Source organism: Felis catus, chromosome A3 (assembly GCF_018350175.1).
Source record: "Felis catus isolate Fca126 chromosome A3, F.catus_Fca126_mat1.0, whole genome shotgun sequence".
NCBI classification, from domain to species: domain Eukaryota; kingdom Metazoa; phylum Chordata; class Mammalia; order Carnivora; family Felidae; genus Felis; species Felis catus.
This window is the reverse complement of record NC_058370.1, coordinates 61,117,136-61,142,104: the sequence shown is the minus strand read 5'-3', so window position 1 is coordinate 61,142,104 and position 24,969 is coordinate 61,117,136. Positions and strand designations below refer to the sequence as shown.

Below are 24,969 nucleotides of genomic sequence, written 5' to 3'. Positions count from 1 at the left end.
TGTATACAGGAAGACTTAAAATTAACCATTCAGAAGATCCTCAGTGTGAAACCATTTCTAGAGATATATTCAACCAGCCCTCTGTGAGGCAGATGCTTCTTACTACTTCATTTTGACTTGCTAGTCAGTGATGGGTTCCCCCCCTTTTTGGTGCCTATTACAATTCAGCCTTGAGGTACTGTTTCTTTCATTTGGAAAGACTTCTATAAGGACCCGCTGAGGGATTGAGGCTGGGACTCCAACAGTGGTCTACATCCCATATGATATGCAGGACAGCTGAGTCTGGAAGGTGGGAGTTGTCATGAAGACTGTCTTCTGGGTGAGAGGCAATGAGCTGTACGATGTAAACTACCAGGATTTCCTGCCCTTTGGCTGAGAAAAATAAAGCAAATCTACGCCCTAAGCCAACACACAGTGGGACAGCAGGATTCTTACATCTCTTGAAAATTTTTGGAGCCACAATTTTTAAGAATCTTTTTCCTTTCGCAAAATGTCTTCCTTGTTTATAAAAGTACACATGCACATTGTACAAATCCAGAAAACAGATGAAAGTATAAAGGAGAGGGGCGCCTGGGTGGCGCAGTCGGTTAAGCGTCCGACTTCAGCCAGGTCATGATCTCGCGGTCTGTGAGTTCGAGCCCCGCGTCAGGCTCTGGGCTGATGGCTCAGAGCCTGGAGCCTGTTTCCGATTCTGTGTCTCCCTCTCTCTCTGACCCTCCCCCGTTCATGCTCTGTCTCTCTCTCTCCCAAAAAAATAAATAAATGTTGAAAAAAAAAAAAAAGAAAGTATAAAGGAGAAGGAAATTTCCCATAAATCAATAACCCAGGAGAGTGTGCTAACACTTTGGCACGCTTCTTGGAATCTTTTTCCGTTATGCTGTCATTTTAAATATCTTAAAAATATGTATCAATGGCTCATTCCCAGCTTTGCAAAACATTCTTTGTGGAAGGAGAGGCCTGAGTTTACGCTCTAAGATTTCTGATCTAACGTGCATGTACACTAACATCTGTCACAATTAGCCGAAGCCAGAACAGTGCCTAGGTGTTTCAATAACAGCAAACATCCTCCGTTTCTGCCTCCCCTTCAGGTCCTCTGCCACAGACCTGGTTTACATGGAGGTGATGACGTGTGTAAACACACACTAAGGGGATTGCTGGAGTGGTGGTGGGGTCCTGGGCTCTGGGGACACATGGGACCTCACCTATGTTAAGGGTTTATGTCAGGCTTCCTTTTTTTTAAAATATTTATACACACACACACACGTGTGTGTATATATATATATGTATGTATATATATATATATATATATATATATATATATATATATATATTTTTTTTTTTTTTTTGAGAGGAGAGATCAAGAATGAGCAGGGGAGAGGCAGAGGCACAGAGGGAGACAGAATCCCAAGAAGGCTCCTCTCTGTCAGCACAGAGCACAATATGGGGCTTGAACTCATGAACTGTGAGAACATGACCTGAGCCAAAACCAACAGTAGGATGCTTAACCGACTGAGCCACCCACACGCTCCTATATGCCAGGCTTCCTATATGAAAGCTGAGGGTTTGGTGTTTTTTTAAGCATTTACTGAGTGATTATCCATCTCAGCTTACACAGATAGCCCCTGATCAATACATGCCTGCAAAGTCTGCAGTCGCTCTTCACCAGTTCTGTCCACGAGCCAGGCTGGGTGATCTTACAGTGGAACTTGGGCTTTTAATTCTTGTGTGAGCATTTGTCTCAAAACTGTGCTGAGCGTTTGGGGAGTGAGGGCTTTTCACAGAGTAAGCTCCCATTCTGAGTGATGTGTGATGGGCTCTGTTCTATTTCCACCTCCAGACTGAACTAATTGCCATTCCTACCTTTCCCATTTAACCAATACAGTCAGTCCTCACTGTTTGCGGATTCCATATTTGTGAATTTGCCTACTCACTATAATGTATTTGTAACGCCCACACCAGTTCTTAGGACCATTCATGGTCATTTGCAGACATGTGCAGAGAAGTGAAAAATTTGAGTCTTTGGACAAGCACAGTCCCAGCTGATGAGACTCTGTTTCTTTCCTGTTTCTGCTCTCATACTGTGAACAAATGTCCTTTTTGAGGTATACTTGGTGCCACATTTTTTGCATTTTTATGGGGTTTGGGGGGTGATTTTACTGGAAAATAGCCCCCACATCTAGTGCTAAAGTGCTGTCTGGTGTTCCTGACCACAAAAAGGCTGTTAGGTGTGTCACAGAGGAAATACGTGTATCAAATGAACTTCATTCAGGCATGAGTTTCAGTTTTGTTGGCTGTGCGTGGGATGATAATTAATCAACAATACATACAATACAGTGTCTTAAACACAAACACAAATAAAACAAGGGTATTGCTGATCATTTGACAAAATGTTGTAATCAGAGGCCCACTAGCTCTGATTTCTACTCTTTCTTCTAGGAGCAATGGTTCAGTATTCACTAATTCACTGTTCACAACAACTTTATGGAGCATAACTACTACACATAATGAGAATCAACTGTACCTGGTGAGTGCCCACGAGGCACCAGGCCCTTTGGCAAGTGCTGAGTCTACAGACAGGAAGGCTGTTTCTAATCTAACACATCTCTCCAGTGCACTGCACACTGGGTCTCCTGCAAGGGCAATCAGAGATTGAGGGATCCTTCGACAGCTAGCACATATTCTACAGTCTGGGAATGAGTTCCAGAGCCTGCTGGCAGAAAACACAAGGGGCCTCTGGGGTACTGGTCTCATTCTGTTTCTTGTCTGGTGTGTTTGGTGTGTGAAAATTCACTGAGACACACATGATCTGTGTATTTCTCTGCATATGTATCACTCTTCAGTAAAAATTAAAAATAAAACCAAAAACAACCTACAAAAACTACTCTAAGATAACCGGGATTCGCTTGGTGCTTGGATAGCAACCAGGAAGGAGTCCGGGTCCCTGTCGAAATACAGAAACGAGGCAAGTCTGCACTGTGGAGCTATTTCCACACTGCAGTTAGGCAAGGCTACTGCCAGAGGGAGTGAGGGTTCTGTCAAGGATGCCCTCTCCCTGGTCAGCAGAAGCTTCCCATCCTCTTCACTTCCCCTCAGACCTCAAAAGCACCCTGAGGTCCTTGGCCCACTTGCCTTCCTACTACTGTCCTCCATCACCCCACGAATCTCCCTCTTTCCTCCATCCTCTGAAGGCTTATCCTGAATCCGCTCTCCATTTCCTCTCCTAAATAAGACCCCGCAGATCAGCAAGGGCAGAGAACTTGCCTCTCTAAACACTCTCTTCACAGCCCCCTGGCAAAATGGAGCTCTCAAGGAGGGCAGCTACTATGTCTGGGAGCCTCTTTCCTGGCCACTGGGGCCAAACTGTCCTTACCGCTGTTCCCTATTCCAAGGTCAGGAGGCGCTGCCAGGGTCTCCTCCTCACCCCAGCTCCTGAAACCCACCTTCAGACCTACAGATTGTCTCTCTCGTGATCTTCAAACCCCCATGGCAGGAAAAAAAAATGCCACTGTTGTTTTAAATGGTCCTGATAGCTTGTTTCTATCATAAGAGGTGAGAGCCTGTGAAGGCCAAGACTGTGCCCTTTACCCTGGTATTGTGGGAAGTCTCTAGGGAACATCTTACACTTGCTCACCCACGAAGGGCAAACAATGCTGATAACGAAGTCATGGTTGTATAAGTGATTCAGTCCTGGTGAAAGGGCCGATGGAGTCAGGTTTCTCAATGTCACAGCATATTCACCAGGGGAGAGTGGTCAGTCCTTGTCCCAGGGCGGGGATTTGTGTAGGCCTCCACAGTGGGAACTGATGTGAGTCTTTTTCCCAGGGGGGGTCCTGGGGCCTGCCTGTTTTTTTTCTTGTTACAGCACTAGCTATAACTGCTTTAAGACTCTGTTGCTCATAGGCAAAATCTGTGAAAAAGCATTTATAAACAAAAATCAATGCATGTCGGGCAACAGGGTGGTTCAGTTGGTTACACCTCCAACTCTTGATTTCAGCTCAGGTAATTGATTTCATGGTTCATCAGTTCAAGCCCCTTGTCAGGCTCTGTGCTGATAGTGTGGAGCCTGCTTGGGATTCTCTTTCTCTCTTCCTCTCTCTGATCTTCCTCTGCTCTCTCTCTCTCAAAATACATAAATAAACTAAAAAATAAAATAAACCTAAACATTTTAAAAAATGACTGTGAATCGTATTGGGATTTGGATGTGTGAGGTCAGGAACCTGGTCACATGCAAGCACATTTATTGGGGGCGCCCCAGGCATTTGATGCTTTGCCAGGCTCTTTGCTGAACTTCAGGTGCAGCTGCCCAGCCTTCACATGTAAAGGCTGGCAGACATTCCCAAGCTGCCCACCCTGATCCCTACATCTCAAAGTGGAGACCCAGGAAGCCAGAGACAGGTTCAAGGACACAGAGTTGTGATACACATGCTTGGACTCAAAGTCCATTTGCTTAACTGCCACTGTCCGTGCAATTAAAACAGCCTCTAAGCAGAAGGCAGTGACCAAAGTCCATCTCTGAGCATAGAGACAACTGCTGTCCAGTAACCGCCAGGTAATATAACGGGGACCTTACAAGGATATGGGGATGGAAAGGCACTGTTAATTTGAAGATAATTTTTAGCTACAGCAGATGATGGAGAAAAGGTAGCAAAACTATTATATCACATGGCACCCTCTTATAATTCAAAATGTACACAAACACCTCACTTTGGATTCTTTGCGGATCTCCAGGGGCAGCTGGAATTCTGCAAGATCTTTCTCAAGTGGTCACCAGAGAACAATTAATTAGTTTGAGGGATAGCCCTTGTACACAGAGCTTAGATTTTCCTTCCTCTATTACCTCTGGGCTGCCCTCACTCCCCCTGAACAGGTAGGGAAACTTCTCCCCTGAGTGTTCACAGCTCAGGTTTATTCAGTCTTGATTTTCAGAGCAATACCATATTCCTAATGAACCTCACAACCCTGCTTTCAATCCCCATTTCAGAGACAGGAACACAGAATCTCATGGAGTAAAGGACTTGTCCAGGGTCACACTGCCAAACGCAGGCTTTTCCTCTACTCTTCATTCACCACATCACACACCCTCTCATAGTAAGGAGTATGACCCCACAACTTTCCTATATACCATTCTCTCCCTGTTATAATCTACTCACTGAGTGGCAAACAGTAGTTACTTAGCTTTGGCACTACCGACAGGTGGGGCTGGATGATCCTTTGTTGCTGGGGGCCTTCCTGTGCACTGCAGTATGTTTAACCTCTTCCCACTAGATGCTGGTAGTGCCTCCTTCTTACCACAGTCATGACAGTCAAATATGTCTCCAGATACTGCCAAATGTCTGCGGGGGACAAAGTTGTCCTCACTTGAGAACCACCACAGTATAGCATAACAGTGAAGAGCATCTGGCTGCAGAGGTAGTCTGTGTGGCTCCTCCACAGTTTACCTGCTATGTTCCCTTGGGCAAGTTCTTTGGCCTAAGTTCCAGCTTTCCCATTTATAAAATAGGATTCTTGTTGCAAATTAAAATGTAAAACATTTAATATGAGCCTTGGCACTTAGTGAGTGCATAATATACATAAACTATTATTGTCACTATACAGAGTGTGTATAAGTGTGGTGAGTAAATCCACTGTAGACCCTGACTAAGGGAAGCTGATGTAATGAGGGAGACGGACACACACACACACACACACACACACACACACACACACACACACACAGGTGAAAGTGTAATGATGCTGTGACAGCAGGCACATTTTTGGGAACTGCACAGAGCACAACCCTTACAGGGTGTCAAGAAGATGCTACTTGCCCTGAAAGAGTGCCATCCGACAGAACTTTCTGCAGCGATGGAAATGATCTCTGTGCTGTCAGCTAGCCATGAGATATGGGGCTGCTGAGTCCTTGAGATGTGGCTAGTATGACTGAGAAACTGAAGTTTTAAATTTAATTTTAATTCATTCAAGTTTACATTTAAATAGTCACGTGCTAGGGATCCCAGTGGGCTCAGTCAGTGAGCATGAGACTCACTGATAGTGAGTTTGAGCCCCATGTTGGGGGGGAGAGTTTACATAAAAAAATAAAGTAATATAAACAGACATATGAGGCTAACAGTTCCATGTTGGTTAACGCAGATCTAGATCCTTGCTACTCAAATGTTGGTCTGTACACCAGCAGTACTGTCCCCATCAGAATCAGAGTCTTCATTTTAATGAGATTCACAAACATTTGTAAGTTTGAGAAAGTGCTGCCCAAGAACAGGCGTTCTCAGTGCTAGCCACACATTAGAATCACTTGTGGAGTCTTTAATACTCCCATTGTCTGGGGCTCACCCTGCACCCATCAACCTGAACCTGTGGGGGTGATGACCCCAATTTGCGTCCATCACTGGGAAGCAGTAATATCAATGCTGCTCCAAACTTCCAGCCTGAGGGAGCCTTGGAGAGCCCATGATGCTGCCTTCTGGCGACACCAAGCACCCGTCTGACCAGGTGGTCCAGTTCCTGAACTGGGCTGATGCCCCTGCCCTCCACCCCCCACCGCTCCAGGATCTGGTGAACCCTCCCCTCCTGAAATCAGCCAGTGCCCCCTGCCTTGTATCTGGACATCTACTCCCAGGACCACCCCACTGATGCCCACACAGTCCTCAACTATGGTCTTACTGCTCACGCTTTTGGCACTCTCTGCCCAGGACACTCACCCACTTCTGTCATAAAGACGCTGCCGTCTCTCTTCAAGTGCACTCTTCTCCCACCAGCCCTGGGATAAGTGCATAGGGGGCTTCAGTCCCTGCATGAGGTTATGGCTGCCCTGGAGAAAGTGCTGCCGTGCACTCTGAAGTGGCAGCAGCATGCAGATGGATGGTGGGGGGCACTGCCTCTCCACACCCTAGGAGGTGGGCTGCACCTCTGCAGGAGCCTGAATGCTGGGCTGGCAAGTTTTAGACAGAGCAAAGCACAGCATGACCCTGATCTCCTACAGTCCATCACGCTTCCCCAGATAGAGCCAGAAGATTCTCAGTAACTTCCTAGTCATTCTCAGGTCCTAGCAGTCACTGTGGTCACTTTGGAATATGATGTAGATTTTAGGTTGAGTCAGTATTAAGTCTCCTGTTCCCCTGAATGCAGGGTGTCTGAGCTGGGGTGGAAGGTCCTTTCCCAAGTGCTTAGGGTCTGGGAAGGAGGAAAGGTGGGGAGAATAGGCAGGGTTCTCTTGTGATTGGCTCCTACCATTGCCTCAGTGGGCTCCATCCAATCTGGGGCTGGCAGGTGTCTGAGACTGAGCCAGGGATGCTCATCTGCAGCTATGCCTCTCTGGCCGTGACTTAGCTCCTCCTCTGCTCTTGCTGCTGTGTCCCTTTGCCCTCTCCATCAGGCAGGGCTCTGGGAGCACAGGTGTATTATGTGGCAACCATGGTGGCCTTAATCCAGCACTGGTCTCCCAGCTGCAGGGCACACCTGTCCAGCTCTCCCAGAAGTCCCACACAAGGCCCCTTTGTAGACTCTGGACAAGGGAGGCCTCCTGACCCCACCCCATTGAGCTGGGGGCTCACAGAACTGTAGCTGTGCTCCTGGAAGAAAGTGTTTTGCAAATCCCCCTTCTTCCTCTCCCCTCTCAGGGCCCCTGTATATTCTCAGGGGGTGGGGTGGACTACGCACACGCTCTCTCTGGGTTCTCGTATCTATGCGTTGGTGCCCTCACTGGTTTCACCAGGGACAGAGAGAATCCCATTCCCATATACTGTTGTTCTATGCAACTCAGATGAGTATATTTTGGTACATCCTTAGGAAGTTATGACTGTACTGTTGGAAACTACATCAGATTTTGTAGTTACAAAGCTTTTGCTGCCCTGTGCATTACTAATAACTTCGTCTTACAAAGGAGGAAATTAAGACTTCGAGGTTAAGGAATCTCATTTGCTCAAAATCCCACAGCCCCTGAAAGGTGGGCCTTGCAGTAAAACCTCCAAACCCACACTCTTCAATCTTACCACCCAGCCCCCTGCCTTGCCCTTGTACCTGTCCATGCAAACCACAGCGGGGTTCCGTGGGGAACCCACTGCAGGCCACAAGACCCCCAAGCACAGATACTCCATAGAGAAAAACAAAAATGTGGATGCTCTCAGGGAGCTCAAGATTGAGTTCAGAAATGTAGAGTGCATTCAGGGCAAGCAGGAGTGTGTGCAGAGTGCCAAGGGAAGCTGGTGACACGGGTGGGGCTGGAGATGTCAGAGGAAGTGAACGAATGGCAGGCAAACTTAGGAAGGCTGAAATGTCAACCTTGGCCAGAATCCACAAAGCCCTAAATGCACCCCCACCCCCAGGAAGGCATATACAGTAGGAAGGTATGGAGAGTTTTAAAGAGGAAAGCTCCATGGTTAGACCCAGACCTGGGAAGAGAGAGTTGCAGGGAAGTGCTGTGGGCATTGGGTTAAAGACAAAGAGATCTGACTATGCTGACAGCTCAGAACCTGGAGCCTGCTTGGTATTCTCTGTCTCCCTTCTCTCTGTCCCTCCCCGACTCACACTCTGTCTCTTTCAAAAATAAACAAACATAAAAAAAAAAAAAAGAGCTGATGTGGGGGCAAGATAAAGACACTTCACATTAAGATGGCCAGGACCCACTGACCAAGGAGGACCTTTTTCATCCATCAGATTGAAAAAAAAACCTGTGATTTTTTCATCTAGTGCTAATGAGAGGTTCTCTATGCAAAGAGGTGTAGATTGATACTACCTTTATGGGGGGGGGTGCAATCTGAAGCTAAAAACCGCACATGCCCTTGAGCCAGAAAGCCCACTTTTAAGAATCTGTCCTACATGAGCACTGGGTGTCATGTGTAAGAGAGGAATCACTGGGTTCTACTCCCGAAGCCAAGACTACACTATGTGTTAACTAACTTGAATTAAAAAAAAAATCTAGGGGCGCCTAGGTGGCTCAGTAGGTTAAGTGTTTAACTTCAGCTCAGGTCATGATCTCACAGTTCGTGGGTTCGAGCCCCGTGTTGGGCTCTCTGCTGTTAGCACAGAGCCTGCTTTGGATCTTCTGTCTCCCTCTCTCTGTTTCTCCCCTGCTCGCTCTCTCCCTCTCTCAAAAGGAAATTAAAAAAACATTTAAAAAAATCTATCCTACAGAAGGAACAGTATAACTCCATAGAGATAAAATAGACAAGAATGGTTACTGCAGCAAAAGGAAAAAAAAAAACACCTCAACACACTCAGAATGCTCTTCAGTAGGGAATGGTTAAATAAAATATGGTACAGGCACTATGCAGCCCTTAAAAGGAATGAGGTCAAGTGACTCACTCTGATCAGAAAAGAGGCCCGTGTCTTATCGTGGAGTGAAAATATCAAATTGTGAGCCAACATGTATAATATTTTTGTGATTAAAAAAAGGGGGGATTCATCTGTGTGTTGTTCATACTGATGCAGCTCTGACTGCTACTGGCATGGGAAAGAGCTGGTGGTGGTTCCTTCTGTGGGTGGGATTTGAGATATTCAGAATGGGTGGAGAGAAGGTCACTGTCACTTTTTTGTATCATTTAAGAGATTATTTAAAATTTACATGGAGTAAAATTCATTTTTGTTACAGGGTTTTAGGAGTTTTAATACCCTTAGATTCTTACAAAAAGTCACAAATAGGATATGGAACAATGTCAACACCCAAAGAATTCTCTCATGCCTCCCCTTTGTAGGGACCCTATCTTTATCCCCAGCCCATGACAACTACGGATCTGTTCTCTGTATCTTTGCCTCATCCAGATGTCATATAAATGGAATAATACGGTTTGTAATCTTTTGAGACTGCCTGCTTTCACTTAGCATATGCATTTAAGATGTTACGGTGTGTACTGGAAGTTCATTCTTTTTTATTGCTGAGTAATATTCCATTGTTTGGATGACCAATTGAAGGATATTTGGAGTGTCCCCAGTTTTGGGGGATTATGAACAATGTTGCCATAAATATTCATGTACAGGCTTTCATGTGAACCTAAGTTTTCATTTATCTAGGATAAATACTTAGAAGTGGAATTGCTATGTTATAAGGTAAGCGTATTTGATTTTGTAAGAAACTGCCAAACTTTTCCAAAGTGACTGCACCATTCTGCACTTCCACTAGCAATGTACGAGAGCTCCAGCTGCTCTGCCTCCTCCCCAGCGCGTGGTCATATTAGCTTTGTTTCAGCCATTCTAATATGTGCATAATGCTATCTCATTATGGTCTTAATTGGTGTTTCTCTAATGGCTAATGATGTTTCACGTGCTTATTTGCCATCTCTGTATTCCCACTGGTGAAATATTTGTCCATGTCTTCTGCTTGTTCTAATTGTATTTCTTTGCTTTGTACTGTTGACTTTTAAGAACACTTTATATATTTTAGATACCAGTCCTTTGTGGGATATGTGGTTTGTAGATATCTTCTCGTATTCTGTAGCTTGTCTTGTTTCATCCTCTTAACGGGGTCTTCGGCAGAGCAAAAGTTTTTAATTCCAGTGAAGTCCGATTTATCAGTTTTTCCTCTTATGGATCATGCTTTGATGTCAAGTCTAAGAACTCTTTGTCTAGTCCTATGTTTCAAAGATTTTCTCCTAAGTTCCTGAAAGTCTTCTGGTCTCACTTTACATTTAACTCATTGAACCCCTTTTGAGTTAACTGTGATACATGATGTGAGACTTAAGTCAAGGTTCATATTTTTGCTTAGATGTTCACATGCTCCAGAATCATTTGTTGAAAAGATGAAATAAACGCATGTAAATACAGCTCTAAAAACAAAACAAAAGTGCAAAAGTAATTCACCTGAGCTCCTTGGACTTCTAAATTCAAATATTTAGGAAGTTTTTAGTCACTATTCCTTCAGATATTTTTTTCTGCTCAAGTCTTTCTCTCCTTCTGAACTCCTATGACATGAATATTAACGCTTTTTCATATTGTTCCAATAATCCTTGAGGCTTTTCCCCCCCTTTTTGTACTCAGGCTATTTTCTACTAATCTGTTTTGAAGTTCACTGACTCTTCTGTCATCTCTATTCTACTAAAGAGTTTTTCTAATAAATCTTATTTCTGATACTGTGTTTTCCTGTTCTAAGATGTCTGTATTTTTTTCATAGCTTCTATTTCTTTGCAGAGAATTTGTATCTTCCCATTCATTTCTTTAAAAAATTTTTTTCTTTCTTTTTTAAATTTACATCCAAGTTAGTTAGAATATAGTGCAACAATGATTTCAGGAGTAGATTCCTTAATGCCCCTTATCCGTTTAGCCCATCCCCCCTCATACAACCCCTCCAGTAACCCTCTGTTCTCCATATTTGAGTCTCTTATGTTTTGTCCCCCTCCCTGTTTTTATATTATTTTTGTTTCCCTTCCCTTATGTTCATCTGTTTTGTCTCTTAAAGTCTTCATATGAGTTAAGTCATATGATTTTTGTCTTTCTCTGACTAATTTCGCTTAGCATAATACCCTCTAGTTCCATCCATATAGTTGCAAATGGCAAGATTTCATTCTTTTTGATTGCCAAGTAATATTCCATTACATATATATACCACATCTTCTTTATCCATTCATCCGTCAATGGACATTTGTGCTCTTTCCATACTTCAGCTATTGTTGATAGTGCTGCTATAAACATTGGGGTGCATGTGTCCCTTCAAAACAGCATACCTGTATCCCTTGGATAAATACCCAGTAGTGCAATTGCTGGGTCATAGGGTAGTTCTATTTTTAATTTTTTGAGGAACCTCCATACTGTTTTCCAGAGTGGCTGCACCAGGTTGCATTCCTACCAGCAGTGCAAAAGAGATCCTCTTTCTCTACATCCTCGCCAACATCTGTTGTTGCCTGAATTGTTAACATTAGCCATTCTGATAGGTATGAGGTGGTATCTCATTGTGGTTTTGATTTGTATTTCCCTGATGATGAGGGATGTTGAGCATTGTTTCATGTGTCTGTTGGCCATGTGGATGTCTTATTTGGAGAAGTGTCTGTTCATGTCTTTAGCCCATTTCTTCACTGGATTATTTGTTTTTTGGGTGTTGAGTTTGATAAGTTTTCTATAGATTTTGGATACTAACCCTTTACCTGATATGTCATTTGCAAATATCTTCTCCCATTCTGTTGGTTGCCTTTTAGTTTTGCTGATTGTTTCCTTCGCTGTGCAGATGCTTTTTATTTTGATGATGTCCCAGTAGTTCATTTTTGCTTTTGTTTTCCTTGCCTCCAGAGACATGTTGAGTAAGAAGCTGCTATAGCCAAGGTCAAAGAGGTTCTTGCCTGCTTTCTCCTCTGGGATTTTGATGGCTTCCTGTCTTACATTTAGGTCTTTCATCCATTTTGAGTTTATTTTTGTGTATGGTGTAAGAAAGTGGTCCAGGTTCATTTTTCTGCATGTCACTGTCCAGTTTTCCCAGCACCACTTCCTGAAGAGACTGTTTTTATTCCATTGAATATTCTTTCCTGCTTTGTCAAAGATTAGTTGGCAAAGATTAGTTTGTGGGTCCATTTCTGGGTTCTCTATTCTGTTCCATTGATCTGAGTGCCTGTTCTTGTGCCAGTACCATACTGTCTTGATGATTAACAGCTTTGTAATATAGCTTGAAGTCCAGCTTCCCATTCATTTCAAGAGTGCTCACTTTTACTTCTTAGATCACGGTATAATTGTTGCTTTAAAGTTTTTTTCTAATAATACTAATATTTGAATCACCTCAAGGTTGGTGTCTTTTCTTAGAACATTTTTTAGGTTTTCCTGATTCTTTGATATGTTGAACAATTTTTGTTTGTATCCTAGACATTTTGAGTGTTTGTTCACACTCGGTCCTATTAAAATTCTCAAAGGTTCTGCTGCACTGATTCTAGTCAGTCTCATGCAGATGCATGTCAGAGACAAACTCTTGACCTCATGCACCTAGGTAAGGATCCTTCCTCAGGTGTCTCCCTTCTGTGATTTCCACTCCCACCCTCCAGTTTTCCAGCTAGAAAACCAGAGTTTACCCTCTGTGCTGCTGTGTGCTCCAGTGACCAGCACCCCGCAGGGCAGGGGGCAAGAGAAAGAAATCTGCAGGACCACCACAAGCACAACCTGTCACTGTGGCCGCTGCTGTGAGGGGCTGTGGCTTCACTACTAGATCTCTGCTGGCGTGCTGCCCAGAGAGTCATAGGGCTCTGAACCCCACATGCTGCTATGGATGGAGGTGGTGCTCATCTGAGTAGATCTGGAAGGATTAAAAGAGCTTTGCCCTAAAAGATGCCATTGCCACAGCCACCAGGACAAGAAGTTCCAGTTTGCTGCTGGCATTTGCCTGGCGCAGTGATGAGAGAACCCAAAGGGCTCCAGCCTGCAGGCTGTGCCATCACGTGGAGGGGCTTGCTGCTTAGCTGCTGGTGCTCATATGGAGTAGGGCCAGGACTGTCCAACAAACTGCCCTACAGGGCTGGTGCTGGTGGTGGTGGGGAGCAGGAGGAGCAGGGCTGGAGAGTCACAAGAGCGGGGGTCTGCAGAGGTTGTTGGTACCATGGAGGCAAGGCAGGCAGGTCTTCAGAGTCCTGATCTCTCTGCCCAGCCCACCAGCTCCTACCTACCTTTCAGAATTCTCTGGCATTCACTTCATGCATTTTGTCAAGGCTTTTAAATTTTATCAGTGGGAGACATAGGGTGGTGTGTGTTTACTCCACCTTGGTCAGAAATGTAAGTCCCTTTTTACAGAATTTTAAAGAAGTAGGATTACAAAGTGATTTTTCTTTATAATTTTTAGACTTTTCAGTGTTTTTTCCATGTTAAAATCTTTTTGATAACTCTGAGTTCTTTAGCTTATCTGGATAGATGAGGTAACTGAAAAGGAAAGTGATTGAGGTTGGTGGAGGTATGGATAATTATGAATGTTGAGATGTCAAGACAGGGATGCCCACAGACGGTTAAGCACTGCTTGCTGTGGCTGAAGGAGTCAAAGGAAGAGAGAACTTGAGAAACAGGTGGGAATATGAGATGTGTTCTGTCTGGGGGCACTGAGGAGAGTTTGGTGCACTGAGAGGCAGCCAAGGAAGAGAAAATATATGCAGTTGGAGAAGCACAGGAAAGGTGGAGAAATGGAGGCCCAGGATGTTGACCATACTTGGTCAGGAAGGGACTGTCAAGGGAAGGATAGGCCGAAAAGAGGAGGAGATGTGAACAGACTTTTCTTTTCTTTTCTTTTTTTAAGAATTCAAGATATAGGGGCGCCTGGGTGGCGCAGTCGGTTGAGCGTCCGACTTCAGCCAGGTCACGATCTCGCGGTCCGTGAGTTCGAGCCCCGCGTCAGGCTCTGGGCTGATGGCTCAGAGCCTGGAGCCTGTTTCCTGTTCTGTGTCTCCCTCTCTCTCTGCCCCTCCCCCATTCATGCTCTGTCTCTCTCTGTCCCAAAAAAATAAACGTTGAAAAAAAATTAAAAAAAAAAAAAGAATTCAAGATATATAAACACAATTGACCCTTGAACAACACAGGTATGAAGTGCCAAGGTCCATATATATGAGAATTTTTCTAAATACCATATAGTGCTATAAACGTATTTCCTCTTCCTTATGATTTTCTTAATAACATTTTCTTTTAGCTAGCTTACTTAATAGTAAAAATTCACTATATAAGACACATAACGTACAAAATATATGTTAACTGTGTTATCGATAAAAGGTCAACAGTAGGCTATTAGTAGTTAAATTTTGGGGATTACAGGTGGATTTTTTGGCTGCACAGGGGGTTGGTCCCTGTAACCCCTGCACTGTTCAGTGATCAACTGCATATTTTTTAGCATGATACCAAAAAAAGACTCCTTATGTTCTACTCAAATGAACTTGAATACAACTAAAGTAACTGTCATAGAGTAGGTGACAGTCTCTTTGAATTCCTTTCCTCCAGAAAATGCCTCTGACACCCAAAGACAAGATGGGCATCTATCTACACTCCCCTGTGGCATCCAGCTGCCACCTGGCCCTTTAGACTGGTAAGCTCCTTGAGGGCGAGGTCCTCATGCTTTTCCTGATGGCCTTTTGGGGGCCAGCACAGTGCTGTGTGTATCACAGAAATATATGCAATATTTCTTGCAAGAATGAACGCATGAATGAGTGAGTACCAGAGTCTAGAGAAAGAGGTTCAGAGGTCTGCGTGTGCTACTGTATCACCCGCCCAGTCTGGAGGGAATGAGCTTAGACAGAAGGCTGAGGCTCATTGTCAAATGAGGCTCCTGGGTGACAATGGCAATTTGTCCAACTATTCTCCAAAATACCCAACATGTGACCACAACCAAATGAAACAAAAATTACACACACACAGAGAAGAATGACTAGAAGGAAAGGACAACAGGGATGGCATCTAGAAAGCAGAGTCCTAAGTGGTGGCTTTTTTCTATATACTTCCTACGTTTTACCATTTTCTCACACAAGAATCTCTTTTTTCCTGACCTGTCATTTAGACTCTGGGATGGACTGGCTTACCAGGAGGATGGGTAATGTCCTGCACAAGTGAACAAGGCTGGTAACCCCAGGCCGTTAACCTGCTATTAACGGTCTTGTTTGCACTAATGAGCACATACGGTACTGGGATTGCAGAACCGCCCCAACATGGCCCTGTGAGGTCCAGCCCACTTGGCAAAGCTGGGCTCCTCTGTTTACTGCAACAACTGGGGCATCCTCCCTGCCTCCCCCACGGAAGGATTCTTTCATGCCTTCAGAGAAGGAAGGTGGGAATGTGGACGAGAGGAGGAAGAATAAGCAGAGTGCGGGGGACAAAGTGCTTGAGTCCTGAAGGTAGGATTGTGCACCCATCTGGGATACCTTGGTGACCTAACTCTCTGGTGTGTGCGCCCCTGGAAGGCGTACAGGGGTGACAGCCCATCTGGGAGCTCTGGGCAAAGTGCCTGCCACCACAAGATAATAAACAGCAGTAATTAGGCCTTTCTGGAAAACTGAATAATACTGATATTAAAACTGTTATTATATGTATGTGTCTTATATGAATTTAATTGCTTCCAGTGGTTATATTTTGGGAGCAGTGAGGATGGCAGTAGAAGTAATAAGAATGAATTAAACCACAAGCAGATCCAGTGTCTGGGGAAGATAGAAGCTGCTTTCACTAATGGGATTTGACAACACAGACCCTGTGATTCTGTTCTGGTCTGCATGAGGCAGGCCCTAGACCCCAAGGTCCCAGGCAGCAGCCAAAACCCAACCTGACACTCGCCCTTCAAATACCACCCACACTTTGAGAGAGATGGTTTCAAGCAGAATGAGGGTAATTCTTCCCTTCCTTTCTCTGCACTGAAATGAAAATCACTACCCCTGCCCTAAAGTAACCTAGATTCTTTCACCTTGGAATTCAACTGGATTGGCTATTTCTGTCACTTAGAGAATGTTAACAAGTGGACAATTCTTTTATACTATACTTTTAAGTAAAGCTGTAATAAATACCATATTTTATAAATTAAAGAAAAAAAATAAGGTCCTTATAGACCAGTCCAGTCATCTGACAATAAACAAGCCTAAACTCTCACAGTTTAGGCTGAGGAAGTTTTAAATTATTAATATGTCAAGCATTGCCCTCTGAAGCTTCTTTTCCAGCTCTGACCATGAACCCAAGTATCCTGTGTTTAAGTTCCATTCAGTCAGCAAGCCCTTGAGAGACATTTTCAATTCCAGGCCATGAAGGTGGATGGTGCTGATGTCAGGGTTTTATCTGCACAGAGAAAACCCCCTCCTCCCTTGATATTTCAATGGGTTTTTGAAGCACTCTACAATAGCTTCAATAACCTGGCTGGAAATCTGCAGAGTGGATCATCAGCTACAGCTTGAACCTCTCCCAGAGCTCCCTTGCTAATTAGCCTAATGTAGCGACAGTAGCAGCAGCAAAAAATTACAGCTGAGCCAAGGGGCCTTGGCTCAGGAAGGCCATGCATGTGGGCTCCTTCAGGGGGTTCTCCTGGCACTACTCCCTGGAACTGTCACCTTAAGAACTTAAAGCACTATACACACACACACACACACACACACACACACACACACACACACACTTTCACTTCCTAGGATGAAAGCAGAAAAGATAAGAGTTTCTTTGAAAACTGTCTTTACATTGCTTTCTGTGAGCTAATTTTTTCTTACGTGTGCACTTCACCTTCCTTTTAGGGTGTGGGGTCCCTAGGAGAACAACTGCGTCCTATTTCCTCTCTGTCCACAATGCAGCACTGGAGTGGAGTCCTGGACTTAGAATAGCCACTTAAAAACATCCTGAAAGTTTTGGTTTTTTTCAAATAAAATTTGCCATGGAAAATTTCTCTTTAGGGCCCTCATCACATGCACACACGACTGGTCCGTGTAGTTTCGTTTCTGGCACACTGATTTCCATTAATAAAAGAGCCCAGCAATGAAAGATGATTTAGCTCTACCACAAATACCCATTTCCAACAGATACGTTTCATCTGAAACACTATAAATAAAAAGTGACAAATGTCAAAGACATAGAAAGGTCATCTATTTTGCCTGTGTTCATTTTAAAGGGCAGTTGCTTTAGAAGATTCTTCCATTCAGCCCCAATCTTCACACCACCTCCTTTCTGGGACAGGAAGTTAACGCCCACCCGGAGGGGCTCTCCTTTTACATAAAAGGCTCGTGACTCCAATAAATGGGATGCTTCCCGCATGAGGCTGGGCCACATGAGCCTGATTATTAAACAGGAAAAAATTCTTTCTTGGGGAGTGGGGTGGGGGGAAGGTCAGAAGGACACTAAATGACAGAGGAGCCAGATGCTTCATTTATAACCAAGAAGTGCTGTAGGCCCCAGGAGTACCTCCTTCTACCAGAGTACACATATCGCAAGATTCTGGAACTCACTGAGCTTCCGATCTTAAGAAATGATAGAAGCATTTGAATGATCCCCTGAGCAGCCCATCTCCTCTCAGGGAATATGCTGCAAGATGGGTTTTTACATTTTCCTTACTTCTCCGAACTTCCACAAAATCCTGCTCTGTTTCCCCCTTCTCTGGTCTCTATTCATAACTCTGGATGAACCGTGTTAGTGGTACCGAGAGGGATTCCGACGTTTTCGCCCTTAGATCTTGCATACTCTGCGGACGCCCCACTTGCCCACGGTCCTGCCCCTTCCCCACCAGGCGGCGCGAGCTCTTACCAGCTGCCCTGTGCGGCGACCGCGTCTCTGCCGACCGGGTCTCCCGTCTTAGGTCCTGGGGCAGCGCGGCCTTGACCAGCTCCCCGGGGCCCGCGTCCGGGGACGGCAGGGGGCGGCTCTGCAGCTGCGGCTTCCGGGGCAAGGGCGGCTTGGAGCTGAGCGGCTCCGAGGGCCGAGCCTTCCCCTTTCCCTGCTCGTGCGGGGACCGTGCCCCTCGAGGGGAGGGGGCCTTCGCGACCTGACCTTTCTCGTCTTTGGGGAGCAAAGCCAGCCCCCCTCTTTCTAACCGGATTTCAGCGCTGTATCTCTTTATCCCTCTTGCTTCGGCAGAGGACGCCTCTCTGTGCTTGAAGGACAGAGACGTGGAGCGCAGCTTGACGGCAAAGGGGCCTCTGTCCTCCCCCGATGTCGGCTCGCGAGCCGCCGGGCAGGGGTCTCCCGGGGCGTCCCGGGGGCTCCGGCCCGGCCCGGCCGCCGCGTCCCCCGAGTCCCGAGAGCCGCCGCCGCCGTGGGGCTCGGGGGGCGCCCGCAGGTCGTCGAGCGCCGCCTCGCTCCTCCAGGCCAGGCTGCTCCTCAGAAGCGGCAGGCGCACCGGCAAGGCGCCCGCGGGGCCCGCGTGCTCCAACAGGCGGGCGCTGCCCGAGCGCGGCCACGCCCGGCCCGACGACACGGAGAACTTCACGGCCCGCAGCTCGCTGCCTGCCCGCTCCACCTTCCGCTCGGGCGCCGGCCTCTCCGGTCCCCCCTGTGGGGGCTCCGCGGGCTCGGCCCGGGGCGGCTCGGCCTCTCCGTCCAGGGGACCGGGAGCGGGCTCCTCCGCAGGCGGCTCGCAGGCGGCCGGCGCGCCGGGGCTCTCGCTCATCGCCGGGGCCTTGTGCTTCAAGCAGCTCTTGGGAGCCGGGGGGCTTGGGGCAGGGGCCTCTGGAGATCCCTTCCCTGCTCCCTCGGGCTCGGGCGCTTCCAGCGTCAGCTCCACCTCCTTCTGGACACTTTGGTCTGGCCCATCTAGACCAGGGGGTGTCTCCGAGGTGACGGCAGGGTCAGTCTCGGGAGGCGTCGTGTCCCCCTCGGGGATGGAGGGGGATAATCGAATCTCGATGTCTCCAGAAGCACAAATCACCTCATCAGCTGTTTCCCTGGCTGGGGGACTTGTGCTTTCCAGGGACGGCTCCTCCCTCTGGATTTCGCTGTCAGGATTATGGTGGTGATGCGGGGAACCTTCTGGCAGAGATGGGGACTCCACGCGGGGGACTGGGCCCGACTCGGACTCAATGACCTCGGGGGTGGCTGGGCGGCTTGAGGTGTTATCCCCAAGGAAGCTCTCCTCGGCGCTGGCACTGAGTGCAGGGCAGTGCTGCAGGCGTGCCCGCCTAGCCCGTGGCCCCCCAGATTGCAGCATGGTGGCTAGTCCTCCAGGCTCAGGGCTTCTGTCCAGTCCCACATCCTGCTGTGCAGAATTGGGGTTCTCTTCTGTGCTGACTTTGGGTAAGGACTTATCATCGTATTCCTCTTCCTCTGGGGTGCACGTCAGATCACTCAGGGATTCAGACTGTGCTCGCTGGCAGAGATAAAAAGGACAAAGACAGCATCATCATGTCAAATATGTCAAATGCCTATGACATTCCCATTTTGTATAAGAGGAAACAGTGTGTCTCTAAAGCTGGCACCTAAGCAGGCACTGACACAGGGTAGGGTGTCTCTTAATAACCACCATATTGGTCTGTTTGGAATCTTGCCTTACAAGTTCAGCTTTCAACAGAACAATGGCAGCAATGCCCTCTAGGTAAATGGTGCTCAAGGTTCTAGTGGCTGAGCCACAAACACTGCTCTACAGAGCAAAGGGAAGGGGATCAAATCAGCTGGGTGTCTGCCATGCTTTACACTCCACACCTATTATTTCATTTACTCTTGATTCATCCCAGCAAGGAAGAATTATTTCCTCTTTGCACTTGTAGTACTGGGAGCTCAGAGAGGGCCATACTTTGGTTAAGGCTGAGCTTATTAGCTCAGGTGAAAAGCTGGTGCTCTCTCCATGACCCTGTGGTGCCTGAGAGCTAGTTTTCCATCTCAGTGCGCTCGTGCGCGCGCGCTCTCTCTCTCTCTCTCTCTCTCCAGAGATGGGCCCCAAGGTGAGGGCAAACTGGTTTGCCTAAAGGGTAATTTCATATCACATCAAACACAGTCAAAGGCAAACCACAGCTTACAAGATAAAGTCCAAAAGCATAGCTGATAGGATAAAGTCCAAACTTTTCAGTTAAGTCAAAAGTCTTATATTCTCTGGTCTTAAATTATTTCTCCTAGTCCCTGCTCAGGTCAAGCCATGCCCCCACTAGTGAATGTGCCCGACTCTGGGCCTGAGTGACTGGCTAGCTGCTCTTTCCCCACATCTCCAGGTGTTCTACCAGTAACCCCCAAGAACAGTCTGAGATTCTACTCCAACAGGAAGTCTTGCCTATTGCCTGCAGCTTATGGTGCTCCTCCTCTCCCCGAGCCCTACTGGTGTGACAATCAAACACTGCCTTGTATTTTTTGAAGTCTCTGGAATTTAAATTTAGTCCAACTTCCTCCTTACTGTACCCAAAGTCAGTTGCTGCTCTCTTAGGAAGGAAAGGAGATCAAAGTAGCAATGAATCATTCAAAAGCATGAGAAAATGACCAAAAGGTTGAGGGTGTGAGGTCAATCTTTTTATAAAAAAATTTTTTTTTAAATGTTTTTTAAAGAGAGAGAGAGAGAGAGAGAGAGAGAGAGAGAGAGTAAGTGGGGGAGATGCAGAGAGAGAGAGAGACAGAATCCGAAATAGGCTCCAAGTTCTGTGCTGTCAGCACAGAGCCCTACATGGGGCTTAAACCCACGAACCGCAAGATCATGACCTGAGCTGAAGTCAGATGCTTAACCGACTGAACCACCCAGGCGCTAAAAAGTTCAGGACATCAGGCCTCCTTTCCTTGATGTTAAGAAACGCTCAGGGAGTGTTTGCAGTAGGTTTTCGTTTTTGTTTGCTGTTATTTTAACATTTCCACTGGCATCTGCTTGCTAACAGAACACAGGATAAGTGGGATGTCTCTGACAACGCCTAAGTGAACTCTTGCCAAGATGCACAATTCTATTCCCATGGATTTGAAAAGAGGAAGATGTGCAAAGAAATCTACAGAAGAATTTTCAAAAGCCACAGTTTCAATAGGTGTCACGGGCCTTTTGCTACTACAGGAAATCACTGATGTTGAAACCTGTTTAGGATGTGGGTCATGCTTTAAAACTATCATAAGCCTCACTAAATGAGCATAAAGCTGAGAAGCAGGCCTGGCTGGGAGCATCCCACCCTGGGCCACTGGCAGCTACAAGGAGGTAAGGGTGGAGGGCCAGGCAGAACAAAGGTAGTGTGGAATATGGACTCGGACACTGAACAGAGTTTCTCGAGGGAACAAAGTGGCTTCTGACTTGGTCTGGGATCGTCAGCTTGGTCCTGGGATCATCAGGAAGGATGCACAGACCCACCCCCTTGCTGCTGCCGCCTCCTCTCCCCTCCTCTCCTGGGCCCTCACAGCAGCCTCACATACCCAAGAGGGGCCAGGGTACCAGGAAAGTCCTCATGGTTGGGAGGAGGGACCTCATGACAGAAGGGCAAAGGGGGCTATGAATACTCGAAGGAGAGAGGCCCTGCCTTAGGACCCAACAGTGACTCTGGTGACCACTGGCCAGATACCGCTGCCCAGTCAAAAACTTAAGGTATCTGTGCCTGCTCCCTACCAAGAAGGGGAAGCAAAGAAGGAAGGAAGATATGTAAATGACAGAATTTAAATCAAGGAATGTTTACTGGACTGACTAAATGAGAATTTCTGTTACTCTAAGAAATGGGGTTCAAGAGCTAAGTCAAGTTCAAATGTAAAGAAAGAATGAGAGGTACAGCTTTGTCCAGAGGACAGTAAGGCAGGAAGTTGTATTTCCCCCATCTGGAGTATGAGTGCGGCTTCTCTCTGCTACAAAGTCCTGAGCAGGCTGTGGCTGGTTACACGTACCCTTGCAAAGCAAAAGACATCCCCATGGGAATAAACCCTAGACTTGAGGACAGAGGGAGCTGGCTCTGTCCCTGCCCTGTGGTCCTACTCAGTATGAGTATAGGCAGGTTCGAGTTCCTGGTCCTTGCCAAGTCCCACAGCACCAAGCCTGTAAATGCATTGGATGTGCAAGCACTTATACAAGTGTCCAGCTTGCACAAGGGCATACTGGCCTGAGGGTAACCATAGCTGACTTCTTTCTTCAGCCTTAGTCCCCTCTAAAGTCAACCCTGCTGGCCTGAGTTTAAAAAGCACCTACCTTCCACATGCCCAAAGGAAACCCCACTGTCTCCAGGGAGTTCCCGGAATCCTGAGAAGTCCCAGCCCACCATCCCTAGCTGAGCACCTAGCTCATCCTGGGCACTTCATCAATACCCCCACAATACTGTCTCCAAGGAAGGAGGGAGAGAATGTTGGTCTGTGAACATCTCTTTCTCAGCACTCTCATTCTCTGTGGCCAGTCTGGCCCCACACCTGCCCTCAGCTCCTCCAGGGCTGGAATACTGTGGGCATCAGGCAGTGGAGAAGTCTACAATCCTATGTGGACCTCTAACCTATGGGTACTATGAAGACAAAACACTCCACAAATGAGTTCTCGACACCCAGCACTACAAGCTGACAACTACACAGGCAGTGTGACCAAAGAGGGATCTGTCCTCACAGGGGCACAGTCCCCATGCTAATAAGTAGGTCCTTGTCCAAGGCAGAAGTCTGTGCTAGTGTGTCAGCTTATCTGTCATTGGTTCATGTCTTCATTTGTTCATCCATTCAACAAATGTGCACTGAATGCCAGCTGTGTGGTTAGCATTGCTCTAGGGGCGGGAAGTAGGGCTGGGACAAGGTCTCAAGAAGACTGGCAATAAACAAGTGAGCATACACAATTATAAAGGTCACTTATGTGTGTGGCCTGTGCTATAAAGAAAGTGAACGCACTGGTGGGAAGGGAGGGCTGCTTTCCTTAAGATGGTCAAGTGAGCCCCTCTGGGGAGAAGACCTCTGAGCTGAGACTCCAAGGCTAAGGAGCCAGCCAGGAGAAGAATGTCTCAAGCAAGAGATCAAGGCCTGAGGCCAGAGACAGGCCAAATCGTGTTGAGTGAGTGAGGCAGAGAATAAGAGTAGGTCTCAGAGGTAGGCAGGGCATGGTCATGCCAGGCCTGGAGTGTGGACCTTACACTCAGTGCTGTTGGAAGGCAAGGGACCCACAACATGTAGCAGCTTTCACAGGAGGTGCTGCAGAACCAAAGAACAGATGGCATGTTTACGCAAGGAAGAGACATATCTGACGTATATTGAAAAAGATGAGCAACTCTAGCTCCTGGAGATGGTCCTACTGACCATGGGGTTTCTCGGAAGGGGCACGTGACCCTGAGGGGAGAGAGGCGGGGGTGGGTGGGAGTGGGGGGCCACCAAGTCTGCCTGTAAGAAAAAGCCCGATTACCGAAGACAGCCGCCTCATTTTGCTGGACCGCTGGTTGCGGGGCTTAACCAGGAGCTTGTGCTTAGCTGCAGAATTGTCCAGGCAGGAGGAAAATTCTGGAGGGTAATTGAAATCAGCCACGGGTGCCACGCTGCTGTCGGAGGTGCGGGGGGAGACACTGGCATCGCTCACGTGCCTGGAGGAGAGCTGGTCTGGAGACTGTGGCCGGGATGAGGATACTAAAGAGACCTTCATGGGAGAAGAAGCAAACACACCAAGCATTAACTTCGCGGTATGAAATGGTCCCACCAGCACATCAACTCCCTTCTTGTATGGTGCTCAGTCTTCTCATACTGTCTCTGGGCTTTACATGGAAGGACAGATTTAAAATCTGGCTCTCAACAGGGAGGGTTCCAGGACACCCCCTTAGAAAAGTGTTCCTTAGAAAAGCTGGCAGCTTTAAAAGTTGGGCCAACCCCTAACAACTTACTCATTTCCAAGGCTGTGCAGAGAACCTATGTCCTAGACACCCTTGATGAGATAACTCTGCCTTCACCTTCCTAAGCAGGTATCTGTGATTCAGACAAGAGCCTCTTTCTCTGGTGAAACAGACCGACCCGATTTCTCTAAGAGCAGCCTTGGTCCTGAGAGGGTGGCCCAAAGGTGTGATTTTACAGGCTGGGGCAAAAGATGTGCCAAGCCCACCACCCAGCACCCCATCGCGGCAGCTGCATTTCATTCATTCTAGAAGGTTCCTGTATCTTCATGTGTCCTCTTGGAGACATAGGGCTTTAAGTTTCCATCTGTAGTTACAAATATTTTACTAGTTTATACCTCAGCAGGGAGGCACTAAGTCAGGCAAGGGCAAAAGTGTTGTCAGAGAGGCAGGGGATTTGGGGAGTCACGTGGAAGGATGAGTGCAACACGCTGTTACCTGACCACTGAACTTGGCAAACTCCATGACTGAGTGAGGTCTAAGTGGGTTCTGCCACAAAGACATTTGTCAGCATGAAATAGTGTGTGTGTGTGTGTGTGTGTGTGTGTGTGTGTGTGTGTGTCGGGGGGGGGGTACCCACTGTGCAAACACAGCCCAGATGAGCGAGGAGCAGGGAGAGAATCCAGGAGGTGCTGGGCTTCAGTTACAAATCTACCACCTACTTCCGTTCCACTGTGGTGCTCAGTATTAGGGTCAAGTTTACATTTCCCCCCAATGTTTTTTATTTGCCAAATTTTATATGTTATACACACAACATTTACTATTGTGACCACTTCTAACCACACAGTTCAGTGGCATTAAGTATACTCATGTTGGTGTGCAACCATCTCCAGAGCTTTTACTCTTGTAAAACTGAAACTGCACCCACTCA

General features: G+C 46.9%; 1 protein-coding gene across 5 annotated transcripts in view; it reads right to left on the bottom strand.

The window, feature by feature from the left end:
* CRACDL (CRACD like) overlaps nt 1-24,969 on the bottom strand; it is a 139,713-nt gene that overhangs the window by 10,516 nt on the left and 104,228 nt on the right. For all 5 annotated transcript variants that reach the window (XM_023251597.2, XM_023251596.2, XM_045054095.1 and 2 more), the window contains 2 exons: nt 23,624-23,851; nt 18,130-19,687 (listed from right to left, as the gene is read on the bottom strand). In XM_023251597.2, coding sequence (XP_023107365.2) covers nt 18,130-19,687; nt 23,624-23,851 — 1,786 coding nt within the window. The remainder of the gene's footprint in view (nt 1-18,129; nt 19,688-23,623; nt 23,852-24,969) is intronic.